A 15,043-nucleotide genomic window follows, 5' to 3' on the forward strand; every position below is an offset into this window, starting at 1 on the left:
GAGTATGTGAGGACCCGTGCAGGCGTGTGTTTAGTCCCACATCGGTTATTCGCTGGGTAGATCTTGGGTATTTATACAGGATCAAGGAACCCAAATAGTACCTTCCGGCTAGCCATTTTGGGTGAGGTCCTGGGTTGTTACACATGCTCACTGCCTGGAACACCAAATAAAGATCTAATATATAAGCACTAGTGGCATGACCTAATATCATGCTGGCCTCAGTTTGTCCAAACATTTGCATACTCAAGCATGAACCTGTTTAATAGAGATAGGTATCCATTTTTGCTGAACTTGCATTAGGCACTCGACAGATGCAAGGGATGGTTCTATTTGATGCATTGCTTGCAATAGTCGTACACCAAATATTTTTCCTTCTTCCTAGAATCAAAAGGAAGAAATAAGTGTACGTCACAAAATATAAGTTCCAACTCATTTGTGAATTAAGTTCATCTTGGTTAAATTCTAAACCAGATAAACCTAAATTTGCTTTAGGCAACTCTTTTTTCTTTTCTTCTTTTCTCTTCTTTTCCTATCTTTTACTTTGTGTTTGCATGCTCTTTTCACTAGTTAACGAAAATTATTTGTGGATTTTTTTCTCCCTTCTTAAAAAAAGGTCTTTTGGCATAGCCATAGACAGTGATGGACGTGAGAAAAGGTTTGACGTACACATGCACATACACAAACCTGTTATAATTGACATTTTTTCCAAGAATTTTTCTTGACGTATCGATCGCATTCCAAAAGTTGTTCTATTCTATAAAACTCACCTTTTAGGTATTATGAGCTATCATCCTTTCTACGTAAATTTAAAAAATGGTTCTCAAAATATATCTATATTTATTTAAATCCAAATATAACCTTTCATGGCCTGTTAAAAAACATCGAATTAGAAAAGAAGAATGATCCTTCTTATTAGCGTCTACGACTGTACAACTAGGAAAGTAATAAAGGAATTGGAACACTTTTTATCTAGATGTACATGTAATGTTCAGAGTATGACACCCAAAAGCTTAGAATAATAGAACATGGATGCCAATATATCCATGAACATTGTCGTACTACCACGGTCTAGGAATGTCCATGCAACAGCAAATTATATTGTTAAAAACTCATCCAACGATAAACCACAAGCATTATACTAACTCTTGTTATATTACATAATATGTATGTATGTGTGCGTGATCATGAAGTTCGTTTTGCATTGGCACGCTTTTGCATTTGGCCGTGAACATGAAACATTATTACATGCTTTCGTATAAGCCAAGTTTAATTAAAGGTTGCATCTTTTAGGTTTTCTCCCTTTTTCCCTTTTCATACCAACAAAGTGTGATCGATTTTGGGGTCTTATCCCTTTTTTTTTTTTGCTTTGCGTCTTATCCCTTCTCTAGTTCAATCTTTACCTACTGCTATCCAATTCCGTGGACATTATTATATATAAACATTTAGGTGCAGACAATTCATTGTCTTCCCGAGCATCTCAAAAAGACCTCAAACTCTTCTTTAATTCCCTGCACACATTTCCTCCATCCCTGACATTTTGATCTCCTATGGACTGTCCCTTGAACCAGACAAAATATCAGTGCCTCTGATGGCTTTCTCTCCATGCCGATGGATGTCTTCTCTGTAGTGCCACTACCACTGCCATTTGTCGTCACAATTCCCTTAAAGCGGAAGATTCAACTTCTTTGGTCAAAGATTCACTACATAATACCTCAATGCTTGGACTTTTATGTTTAATCAAGTGGCCACTGAAATGAGCTTTTCTTTCTTTACTTCTGAAGCTTATTCACTATTGGACGTTTCCGATCTACATTGCATTTCTCTAAGCAAACTACTCTAATTGTAGACTACCAGCTTTATTAAAGGGGAAAAATGACTATCCTTTTTGTGAATGGTTGCTATCCACCGATCCAATCTTCATCGCCTATTCTGTATCTTTTATTTGATGGAACATTTAAGCTTTGGTGCTCAACTCATCAAATTCATCAGTCCAAGCGATGAACTGGTGCAAAGACCAAGACGTAACGACAAGAATACGAAAAAGAAGGATGTGGATTGAAAGGCTTGACCATTCTATTAAACAAATATCAATTTAACAAACCTCGATCTCTTTCCAGGGTGATGCATAGCAGGTCTTTAGAGGGCCAAAGCTCCAATACTTGCTCTCTTTTATGACTAGCTTTGGAGTTAAAGTGCTACGGTGGTCCATAAGGTCATCACAAGCTGAGGAGCTTGCCTTTTGAAAGTCTCCTGATCTATAGTGCATGTTATAAATCAACAATTTAAACCAAATCATGCACTAAATGCTTTAAGAAAGGAAAGGGGTAATGCTGAACCTGTCTTCAACAATCGCTTTTAATCGTGAAGATTAAATCAACGTTTATAATATAATGTTTTATGGGAATGATCGAGGCTTCGTTAATTGGACTGACGAATAACCAAGTGAGTTTTATTTTTATTTTTATTTTTATTCTCTCTCTCTCTCTCTCTTCTTTTTTTTTTTGCTAGGGACCAAGTGACTTTAGTGCGACATGCAGACGTAATGGATGACACAAAAGAAGGGTGTGACTCATCTTCTAAAGAAACATTCCTTTCAGTGCTCTCTTTCAACATAAAGTTTTCGATGCCTTCATTCATTTTACTTTGGGATCAAATCCCAAATGGATGCATCTGTGACTCCCTGCAGATTGCAGTAACCGGCATGAGAGTTCAAGTGCTTGGATGATCCTTGCCACAAGATGTGTCATGTCACTAACCTATCAGCTATCATGGGGCACAGGATTGTGCAATACATAGCATCGAAGAGCAAATAAATATTGCATGCTAAGCATCTGTGCATCTGTAAAGAAATTATCCTTATTTTTCAGAATGTGAATTTGCATCACATATGAATGTGCAAGTCCATAACAAACCTTAAAATTATCTTCTTCAGATGCTAAAGCCAAGCTTATGAGTAGGGTCCTAAGATAAGCACCAAACTTTTCCAAAAAGCCATGCATGATGCACTCAATACAGATCTCCTTCCTTCTCCCTCTCTCCAATATCATGATACACTCTATTTAAGTAGGTATTCCAACTTGGTTTTGGAAAGGACTGTGGATATCTTACCACATCCACTGAGAATGAATTCAGTTTATTTAATTGCCTATCAGAATATCATTTATCCAGACTTTCTCCTTTCATGTTTCCCTAGAACACTTTCTTTGGTTAAAGTAACTAATAATCTTTCCAAGAGTTTGATTCTGTTGTAGAACTTAGCTAGGTAGCACTTTTGCCAAGAACATATATATTCCTGACACACCATAGAATCATGTAAGGCAAGGGAACATATCACTTTTTTATTGTCAGAAATTTAAACTAGAATAGACACTAGTGGAATACACATAACTTCCCCTCTCCTTAGAGCAAGCCACTCGTTAGCGTCAAAGATAAATATTAGCCCACTAGGTGATGGATGATGAGCCCAAATGACACTAACTTACAAAGCTAATACGGAAAAGTTAAAAGAAACTTTACAGATATTGCTAAATTAAAGAAAGAATATGGTTTGGTTTGTTGCATGTCACTGTAACATGTACATGTATTCTCAAATTCCAACATCGTTTTGTTTAATAATAGTCTTTTCAGGACATGCAGCACAAATATTCCATTCCATCTAATTAGGCACCTGAAAGCTTCTTCAAGCCTAACAATCTTTCTCAAAATCCCACCTAATTGGATATTTTGTTAAGAAACTTCTAGTCCGTACTCATCCGACACCTAATTCATTCTCTGGATTTTTAAGACAAAACCTAGGATTACTCCCTCTATTCAATTGGACAGGCCTAACAAACCAGATTAAATAAACTATAGGTGTCTTAGTTATCAAGAATAAGCTGATAGATACTGATTAAATATTGGATTTTTGCACCACCACATCCTTTTCCTTTTGGAAGATTATGTATAAATCCATGTGGCCATATTTTAATTTTCTGGTCCAGTTCTATAATACTTAAGGAATTATTTATGGTACAATGCTATCAAAATACCACGAGTGAACACCTAATGAAGCATTACAGAAAAGATTATAAGGATTGTAATGCTATACTGGTGGAAAGATTTTATTTCTGGTTATGCGGAATAAAGGAAAGTCATGAGCAAGCAAAATATATCTAATACATTGGCAAGCAACATATATATAAGCTCAGCCTTACTTTTGTATCTAAAGCTGGCCTCACTTGCTATTACTAGGCTGGTCTAACATATTTAAACTATCATCTTAAATGCATATTGGAGAAACATAAGATTGCTTGTTATAATCCAAAACAACTATAGAGTTGTACCTGATAGTATTATATTTAACCTTCTAATTTAAAATAATTATTTCATCTCGATGAATTTTTTAAAACTAGATGCTTCAACGTTTCTCTTATATTTCACTCCATTACGGAAGCTCCGCAGTCATTCTCAGATAGTCTCCTTTCTCCTTTTCTCACGAGCCAACAAGAAATTCTCTTGGAGCAGCAGTGGATCGTGCACTTGCTCCTTTTCTTCTGCCTTTAGGTCAAAATATTGCAGCGTTTCAGTTTTCTGAGAAACCACTACTTTTCACTTTTTGAAGAAGAGATAACCACGACGCTATTACTTCTGAGGTTACTTGACACAAGAAGAGTCCTCTGCTCATTATATTAATTATCGTTGTATCTAATCTTGTATAGTTATCCATGGAAAATGGAAACAAATTTAGGAAGAAAAGCTGTTTCTCATTGCTCTTAGAAATAATCATCATCAGACCATGCCTTAGTGAACCATCCTCCAGCAACAATGAAGTAAGCATTGAGAAGTTTAATATACGTGAGAAAATGAAGTATGAACTCTTTACTCTATAAGATTGGGCCACATAAAATGCTTACAAATATTTCTGCAACGAGTTATGCAACATTGAATGTATGGTTCTCCTAATTAGATAGTAAGAAATAAAACTTGAGGGCGCCATATATTAATTGTTGTCCTAGTGGTAGACTTCTTTTGTGCAACTGAAAGAGCAAAAAAGCTGTGGGAATTGATATCACTGCAAGAATGCCCACAATGAAAACATAGATCACGGTTTCTATTGGCCAATTGGCACTCCACTTTCCAATATCTGAATGATAAAGTTGAACAGCCAATAAGTGGGTGCAAGTTTGACCGAGGACAATATATAACCAAGAACGTACATGAGATTTTATGTATGTTCATGCATAGAACTTGGAAGAAGGGCCACATGCAATATCAACTTTTTCCTTTTGACAACCCATTGTCTGTTAATAGACTTAGTGAGGATTTTCCACAAAAATACAGAGCGAGGACATATGGCAAACTTCTCCGTTAAAATCTTTTTGTTCCATCCCAGCGAATACATAGTGACTTGAGAAAACCCCAAAGGCAAGCTGTAGAAGATGAGAAAACTTGGATACACGATTCTTATTTGGGAGAGAGGATGCGAGAAATCGGTGCTACTATGGGACTTTCAAAAACATATTCAACTAGTTCAAATGATCTGATGTTGGTAAGTTATCCCTCAGCACATTTTTAGGCTGAATGAATCCTCATTTCTGTAAAATGAGCTTTTGACAGGAATTGCATTTGAGCAAAAAGGATTTTCCGTAATGAAATACTTCAAATGGTTTATATAACCAATATTACACGATATTGTTGACACCTCCAAGCATCCCCTTCCAAGTTTTATGACCTAAGATGAATAGATAGTCATGTTCCTTAATCGAAAGCTCCATAATTTTGGCGGATCTTCATCCTACTCTCTTTCTTTATTTTGATTAGCCCTAAATTGATCAGATCCTACTTCATCATGTCCCTAATTGAACTATTGCTTTCTTACTTGTGTCAAATTGTACCCAATTGCATTATTAATTAACCCATTTCTTCCAATTTTTAATCCCGATTCACCCATTCCTTTCTAATTCCTACCGTCTCAGTCCATTTTTAGATTAATTCACTCATGTTTCCATCTTTAATTGACCAATTCTGAACTTAATTAAACAAGTTGATTGTTAATTCCCCCAAATTAAGTAGAATGGGCTAGCCAATTTTACCCTATCTAGCCCAGTTAACTAATCCAGAACAATTCTCCCTCCTCAAACTAAGTAGAATGGGCTACCCAATATTACCCTATCCAGCCCAGTTAGCTAATCCAGAACAATTCTCCCTCATAATTACGCATCTATTGCATGTTACCTCTATTCCATGTCCAATTAACTTTCTCCATATCCAATTTAATTGATTGGTTCCCACTCATGCAAGTCAACTGGATCAATATCAGTTCAATTTTGAAACTACATTTGATGATTTTTGAAACTTAATTAGGCCTAAAACTGAAACATAGCTTTCCCACATAGCCTTGGTGTTTCAATTAAAATTTCATATATCTCTACCCCACTAATTAAAATCACCTCAAAAAAACATAAAAATCCTTCTAAAAATTATAAAAAAATGAAACAATGGTGAAAATATCAAGTAGATTAGATCTTTTTGAGCCCTAGATAACTTTCTCTGCTAATGTTAAAGGGATGGAAGCACTCCTAGCTATTGAATCTAGAAGTGAGCATTCAAACCATTAAACAAAGCTCTTGATCTTTTTCTCTCGCTCCTTTAGCCAATCCATATATATGACTTAGCATCATCTCAACCCTTCTCCAATTCAAAAAAAGTCGGGATCTTTCTCTTGATACTCCCCCCTCTCCCCTTCCAAGAGTTCTTGGCTCTTGAGTTCCCTCAAACTTAGAAGCCGGCCCTTAGGTTTAGCTCTCCCCCATCTTTCTCCCCCTCTTCATCTACCTCAATTTTCTTAGATCTAAATTCCCCCAATCTAAGGAGCATCTCAATAAGAGATCCAAAAAAGCCTTAGCAACCAAGGGTTTAAGCTAGAAAAAATCACCCAAGAGATCACCTCCAAGGAGGAGAAACATGCTGCATTTGTGTTGATTTGCCACCAAGAAACTTCTTTCCCTCTCTTTCTCTTTGTTTTCTGATTTAATTATTGTAATCGTGAATTTTAACATGTAATTTGCTTTAGATTTATGAAAAGTTCTTGCTTATTGATGATAAATTTGCTTGTCCCTCTCCTCTTGCTTATTTTTGTTTAGTTTTTGCATCCTTGCTAGATTGTGAGTAGATCTTTTTTTCCTTCGTTTATTTTTAGGGCATATAAATGGGAAGATAAGGTCCAAGACCCCTTGATCCAGCTCCTAAATATCCTTAGAACCATCAAAGTCTAAGATTTGTGATTCTAGGGTATGATAGGGGGTTTGAAGTTTTGCCTCTAGACCCCTAGCCAGCAATGTACTTATATGATAAGGTTATGGCGGGCATGCCCTAGACTGTATTTAGTACCATGACTATATGCTACTCAAGATTGGCATGAAAAAGGGGTTAAAACCCACTTTAGTTAGGAAGAATAAATGAATTTTCTATTAGGTTGGACAAATTGGATGAGGATGCATAACTCAAACTATTCTTTATCTTGAATGCATCGCAATGTTACCTGCTTAAATTATAATAGAAAGGACACAGACAGAAGGATATCCATTGTAACAAGGCAGAAACCTCCAACCCGACATTCATGAGTTTCGAATGAAGAATGAAGAATGCCCCTCTTTTTTCTTCCCTAAATCTTCCCTATTTGATGAATTGGTATGCCCATGTATTTTCTGAAATAATGGATAGCCAGATAAAAATGATATGCTAGGGAAGCTTATCTCCTGTCTTAATCTTGAAAATTTGCCATCTGGTCTATGTAAATGATATAATTATTAATTATACTCGGACTACTATAGAGGACTAGCATGTTATCAACAATATTAATATTTCTATGATATCTTCACAAATTAAAAGATTAATAAGTTAAAGATAACTATAAATTTTATCGATGGTTTCATCCTATACTTGGAAACATTATAGCGTAAAGTCCCGGTTCTCCGTCTACCTTTGTGCGGTGGTTGCATGGTGATAAGGCTAAACTATACGTCGATTGCCTCCTAGAACGATTAATTGATCATATTAACATTAGAAAAGGAAATTACTGGTAGGATTATGCTCGCCAAGGTTGTTGTTAGTTCTACTCGTAATTACTAGCTTGTTGCTAATTGGGTTCATGAATTGACCCTTGGCTAGCTCAGTGTATACGATATTTTACTGGTACAATTGGGAAAAGAATAACATGAGGGTATGGATTATGTTGGTGCCATAAACTTATGTCACCTAAGGCTGTTGGTTTCATAAGCCATGTTAGGCTGCGGGCTATGATAGGACCTGGTGCTATGGTTATGCCTCAAAGCAAGGACCCTCTCACATTGATGTTACCAGCCAAACCAGCTGACACCATCCTTAACACTACACCCTTTTTCACACGCGGAATATAATAAGATTTGATCTTTGCGTGATCAAATCTTATATATATATACATGTAGACAATCCGACGTAACTAAAGAGCGTCTTACTTGGGCGTCCGGTACTAGCTTTCATAATTAGAAAATAAAAAAATCAAAAGACTTCAATTTAAAGAGCAAACCAAAGGATATTTTATTAGTAGATAACGTACTCTGGACACATGTTCCAGAAGGCGATGCATAGAAATAAGTACAAAGCGTACGTGCTCCTATATATACAAGGAGATAAAACAGAAAAGAGACAGTACTTATGAACGTAAGAGAACTCCAAAGTCCCAGCCACCAACTGATCCAGTGAAAACCAGAGCTAATTATGATCTATAGCCACCGCCATGACTTCAAGTATCCATCATGGATGGGGTGGAGAGTACACAGTGCTGGGAATGGAAGGGAATTCAGGGACGTACGGTGGGCTTAGAAGGCATGGGAGCCCGCTCTACCTTTGGGATGCTTGGGATGGATCGCTTAGGAGGCAGTTCGACCTTCCGGACTTCCGGCAGAGGCGGCAGCTCGACCTTCGACATGGTGGGCTTTTCCGGCACTGGTGGCAGCTCAGGCCCGGGGGGCTTTTCCGGCACTGGTGGCAGCTCAGGCCCGGGGGGCTTTTCCGGCACTGGTGGCAGCTCAGGCCCGGGGGGCTTTTCCGGCACTGGTGGCAGCTCAGGCCCGGGGGGATTTTCCGGCACTGGTGGCTGTTCAGGCACGGGGGGATTTTCCGGCACTGGTGGCTGCTCAGGCACGGGGGGATTTTCCGGCACTGGTGGCAGCTCAGGCACGGTGGGCTTTTCCGGCACTGGTGGCAGCTCAGGCTTGGGTCGAGTCGGAACGTTGGGCCGCAGTGGGAGCTTGGGCTTAGGAAGTGTTGAGATGGTCGGATGCGACAGGGACTCCACCTCTGGAGTTTCCAACAGATGGCGGGCTTGGCAGTTGCTAAGGAACAAGAGTGCAATGAAGATGGACAAGGAGGAGAGGGAAGTGTTTGAAGCCATGGTAAGAACTCCAAGGCCTTGGTAAGCTGTTAAAAGATCAGAGGAGTGAAAGGAGGCTCGAGTCTGTGATAAGGAGAACGGACCAATGCTTTGATATTTATAGCTGCGGGAGTTGATGGAGTTCGTTGGTGTTGGCATGACGAAGCTAAGGGGTAGGTTTGTGTAGGAAAAACACAATCAAGAAAAAATAATGGCACAAACTTCTTTTCATTCTTTGTATAATTAAACGAGATATCACTCACCAAGTGATAATAATCTCTACAATCTACTCAAGCAATTAACAGAAAAAATAATCAAATAATCCAGAAACAACAAACAATACAATTTTTAAAGCGGAACACTCTTCTATGTGAAGGAAATAAACTACGGAATCTAATCCAGCCAAAAAAATTTACTATTTAGAATAATAGAATTACAATAGATCCTCTCTAGATCAACTAGAGTCTGCACAAATATTAACAAGATTTAATCTTCATTTCCACTACAAGAACATTCATCACCAATAAGTTGAATTTCAACAATATACAACAAAATAGAGAATAGATCTCACCAAATGTTGATGCTTGAAATAATTAATAGAGAAGGCTTCTCAAAAATCCAAACCATTCAATCTGTATCTCTCAGTATTGGAAACAACATATTAAAATTTCAGCTAAATTTGGATTCAATCAACCATCCGATCATCTGACAAGGCAGTACTTTCTCTATCTCTTCTTCTTCTTCCCTATTTCTCCCCCTTTTCTCTCTCTCTCTCTCTCTCTCTCTCTCTCTCTCTCTCTCTCTCTCTCTTTTGTTTTCCATAGAGCCCAAGACTCCTGATTTCTTTGCTTTTGCAATAACCTCACCCAAGCCGGTGGTTTCTTTCTTAGTCTTTTTTTTAAAAAAATTATTCAAATGATGTGGGTCAATATGCTTTATCTCCGAAGCATCCCAACCTCAATGATATCTCGCATCAATTTGCTTGGATCTCGAATGAAATGCTGGATTCTCTAAGAGATGAATGTCACTTTGATTGTCACAATAATGTACATAGTTTTCTTGTTCTTGGCCCAACTCTTATAGAAAATTTTTTATCTACAAAAGTTCTTTACAAGCTTCTGTAACTGCAATGTACTCGGTCTCCGTAGTAGACAAAGCAACATATTTTTGTAGCTTAGATTGTTATGACACTGCTCCCCCTGAAAAAGTCATTAAGTATTCTGATGTCGATTTTCTAGAATCTAATCACCAGCCATATCTGTATCTATGTACCCACCCAACATAGGTTTTACCAAAACATAAACAGACTCTAGAAGTGCTTCTGAGATATCTGAGAATCTATTTGACAACTGCCCAATGATTCTTACTAGAGTTAGAAAAAACTGACTAATAACACCAATTGCAGGAGCAATATCCGGTCTTGTGCAAACCATGGCGTACATCAAACTACCAACTGCGGATGTATAAGAAATCTTCTTTATTTTTTCTTTATCTTTTTGACTTATAAGACATTGCTTGGAACTTAACTTAAAGTGACCTACAAGTAGAGAGCAAACTAGTTTAGACTTGCTCATGTTGAACCTTTTTAAAACCTTTTCGATATATCTCTCTTAAAATAACCAAAGCTTTCCATTCTTCCTATCAGGAGTAATTCTCATGCCAAGAATTTGTTTAGCCGACCTAAGTCTTCTATGGCAAAGAATTTGCTTAACTCTTTTTTCAAACTTTCAATCTTCTAAGCATTATGGCAAACGATCAACATGCCATCCACATAGATCAAGAGAATAAAAAAATCTTAATCAGAGAATCTCTTCATAAACACACAATGATCAGAAGCAATTTTACTATAACCATGGTCCATCATAAATGAATCAAACTTTTTATATCACTACCGAGGTGCCTCCTTGAGCCCATACAAACTCTTCCTTAATCTGCACATGGCATGCGTTTTGCCTTTAACTATGAACCCTTCTGGCTGCTCCATGTCAATTTCCTCCTCTAGGTCACCATGAAGGAAGGCAGTCTTCACATCAAGCTATCCAATTTCCAAATTCATGCTTGCAGATAAACCAAGAATAACTTGGATTGAAGACATCTTAACCATAGGTGAGAAAAAATTTTCAAAGTCAAAACCTTTTTTTTTTACTATAACCTTTCATAACCAATCGTGCTTTGTACTTTGGCTGTGAGCTCTTCTCTTCAGTCTTCAACTTGAACACTCACTTATTTTTGAGTGCTCTCTTACCTTTAAGTAGTTCCATCAACTCAAATGTATGGTTCTCATGCAAGAATTCTATCTCCTCCTGTATAGCTTTTAATAACTCTCTCTTTTGTTCATGATTTATAGCCTTTTGGTAGCATTCTTGTTCTCTCCCATTAGTGATCATCACATACTCATGAGGAGAATATCTCTAGGAAGGTCGGTGCTCTCTAGTAAATTTTCTCAATTGAGGCTCAACTGGTGGTTTTGGAAAGGCTTGCTCAACATGCTCGTTCGACACATCAACTATGTTACCATCATCTTTCTGTACATCTTCTCTATTGTCATCATTCATCATGGTTGAAGGCACTAAATCCATATTAACATAATTTCTACTAATAGACTTTGACTCCTCAACATTTTCAAAATCTTCAATCATCGGGTCTTCTAAAAACACAACTCTGCTTCTGATAACTTTCTTATTAACTGGATCCTATATATAATCTGTAACCAAACTCTTCATGTGCATAACCCAAAAAGATACACTGTTTAGACCTGCCATCAAGTTTGGATCTCTCATCTTTAGGAATGCGAATAAATTTCCTGCAGCCAAACACTCTCAAGTGATTATATGGCACATCTTTTCCAATCCACACTCTTTCTGGTACATCACCTTTAAGAGGAACTGAAGGAGAAAAGTTGATCAAATCCACCACAGCTCTCATTGCTTAACCCCAAAAAAATTTAGGCAATTTATCATGAGAGAGTATACTCTAAATTCTTTTATAAATAGTGTAATGTCCGGGCCCACAACCTACTAGGCCCAATAGAAAAATAGGCCCAGTTAAGGGTTGGGCCCAAATTTTACTGTAGCCAGTATAATGATTATTATAAAAAAAAAAAAAAAAAAAAAAAAATCATACTGTAGCCAGTACGAAGGGATAAGACCGACAGGGAAGGGTGACCCCCACCCCTGCTGGCAGTCATGCCGGCGCACCGGAGACAGAGGGGGCGGCGGCCATTCCCGGAGAGGGGAGGCATGGAGCGGATGGGACCTCTCAGAGAGGGGGGTCTCATCTTCTAAACCACTATTTAAGTCCCTGCCGGCAACCCTAAGTCGGAGGCCCCCAAGAACACTGAAAGAGAGAGAGCCGAAGCCCTGGAGCCTAAGGCGGAAGAGCCCTGAAGCTCCAAGAGGAAGGAGGGACTACGAGGGGGAGGAACGGCCCAACGGTAACCAGCAAAAATCCAGGTAAGTAGCCCTTAGGTTAAATAATAAAGTTTTAGGGAGGGGAGATACCCCTCTGTAGGGTATTCTCCCCTCTGTTTCACTGATGAAACAGAGGGGAGGAGACTGGCACAGAGAGAGAGAAGGAGACTGGCACGGGAGAGAAGAACAGGAGGAGGGCCGTGGGCCGGACCCACAGGCTGCGGGCCGGACCAACAGGCCGCGGGCCGGCCTGAGAACGGCCCAAGCCGAGCCCACGCCACCCGGGCCGAGCCCAGCCGGACTCGGCCTGCGGGTGACAGGCCCCGGCCGTGGCTGCCCTAGGGCTGAGGGGCAGCCAAGGGCCGCCGGGTCTGCCGTGCCGGCGACCAACGCGGCCTCAAGGCCGCCAGCCTCAGCCGAGCCCCAGCCGAGCCCCACCTCTCCGCCGGCCGAGAGGTGGTGGCGAGACTCCCACAAAAAAAAAAAAAAAAAAAAAAAAAAAAAGAAGAAGAAAACGGAAGAGGAAGAAGAACAAAGTAAAGAAAAAAAAAAAAGAGAGGGGGCACTTACCGCGGACCACGGCCTTACCTCGCCGTGGTCGGAGCCGGAGAAGTTCTCCCGGAGGAGATCGGCCTCGATCCCACCTCCCGGCTCTTCTCCTCTCCTCCGGCATCACTTCGAAGGAGAGGGAAAGGGCCGGCCTCCCACCGTCGCCGCCCCGAAGGGGAAGCACCACTCCGGGCTGGTAGATCTGGCCGGGGAGGGTTCGGTGAAGGTCGGAAGGAGGAGGAGGCGGCAGATCCGGCCGGAGGAGAAGAAGAAGGCCACAGATCTGGCCGGAGGAGAAGAAGGGGAGCCGGAGAAGAGGGCCGGAAGCATGGGCTTCGGTAGAGACAAAGAAGAGAAGAGGGAAAGAGAGGGAGTGACCGAGAGGGGGAAGGCCACAGATCTGGCCGGAGGAGAAGAAGGGGAGCCGGAGGGCCGGCCGGAGGTATGGTTTCGGTGGAGACGACGGAGAGAAAAGAGAGAGAGAGAGAGAGAGAGAGAGCGGCCGGATGAGGGAGAGGGGGTCGGGAAGGTGAAGAGGCGGAAGCCTCTGGAAGGGGGGAGAAAGAACCCGATAACGGGTTCGCGGGTCGGATCCGAATCCGAACCCGCAACCCGTTAAGCCCAAAGAAAAAGAAAAAGAAAAAGAAAAAGAAAAAGAAAAAGAAAAAGAAAAAAAAAAAAAAAAGGGAAAGGGTTTAGCCAAATTTGACTAAACCCGAGCCCAATCAAATTGGGCTAAGTCTGGACAAGCCAGACTATAAATTAAACCAAAATTAAAGCCCAATTTAAGCCAATGTAATTAATTTGGGGGCCAAATTGATCCCGGATTGACCCTGACTCAGGCCCAAACGGGTCACAGTGACCCTAAACCCGAAATTAAACCCAATTAAGCTGGGAATTAAGCTTAGTGGCCAATCGGAAGGCCAATTAAGACTTATGAGCCCAGCCAAGACCCCAATACAGAGGAATTAGGCTTGGGCTAAATTTCAGATAGAAAAGGAAATAATATATTGTTATTATGACATGATTGTAGGTGACTTAGGACACGTCACCAGGACGCAGGAGACCTAGGAGAAAGGCGAATCACTGTAAGTAACCTGTTCTAATCCTATTATAGATCATGTCATGTTATTAATGTTTTCCTAAGCATTTATTTTAAGTACATATGTTTCATGCATGATATGTTACAATGCATAAGTAACTTGCATGATCCCAGAAGCTATGGCTATGTATGCAACCTGATGATATTGATATTTTAATCATGCATGTAAGTTTATAAAGTCTTAGCTAGCCCCAGAGGCACTATAATGGGCTCAAAGATGCTACTGAGAATGACTGAGCCGCCAGTGGCTGAATAGTAACTGAGCTGCCCCGCCAGTGGCTGAATAGTAACTGAGCCTGCCCCGCCAGTGGCTGAATTGGAATTGGGTCTGCCCCGCCAGTGGCTGAATAGTAACTGAGCTGCCCCGCCAGTGGCTGAATAGTAACTGAGCTGGCCCCGCCAGTGGTCGAGTCTGACTTCGCAGTAGCATCCGAGAGAAAAAGGACCACGGCATGCTGGGGGCACGGTTTCATATGCATATTTTATGAAAAATTTTGTGATTTGCACTACTGCTTTGTTTAAATTGCATACTTATTATGCCAGGATGATTTTTAGATAAACATGCATGTCAGCTTCTCAAAACCCTGATTT

General features: G+C 40.0%; 1 protein-coding gene across 1 annotated transcript; it reads right to left on the reverse strand.

Annotated features, from left to right (window-relative positions):
• Positions 1-8,531: 8,531 nt before the first annotated feature.
• On the reverse strand, positions 8,532-9,494 carry LOC120104890 (protein PELPK1-like). The gene has a single exon (XM_039116807.1). The coding sequence runs from the start codon at positions 9,410-9,412 to the stop codon at positions 8,819-8,821; it is 594 nt and encodes a 197-aa protein (XP_038972735.1). The 5' UTR covers positions 9,413-9,494; the 3' UTR covers positions 8,532-8,818.
• Between the last annotated feature and the right edge of the window lie 5,549 nt (positions 9,495-15,043).

This window comes from Phoenix dactylifera, chromosome 1 (assembly GCF_009389715.1).
Source record: "Phoenix dactylifera cultivar Barhee BC4 chromosome 1, palm_55x_up_171113_PBpolish2nd_filt_p, whole genome shotgun sequence".
In the NCBI taxonomy this organism is placed as follows: domain Eukaryota; kingdom Viridiplantae; phylum Streptophyta; class Magnoliopsida; order Arecales; family Arecaceae; genus Phoenix; species Phoenix dactylifera.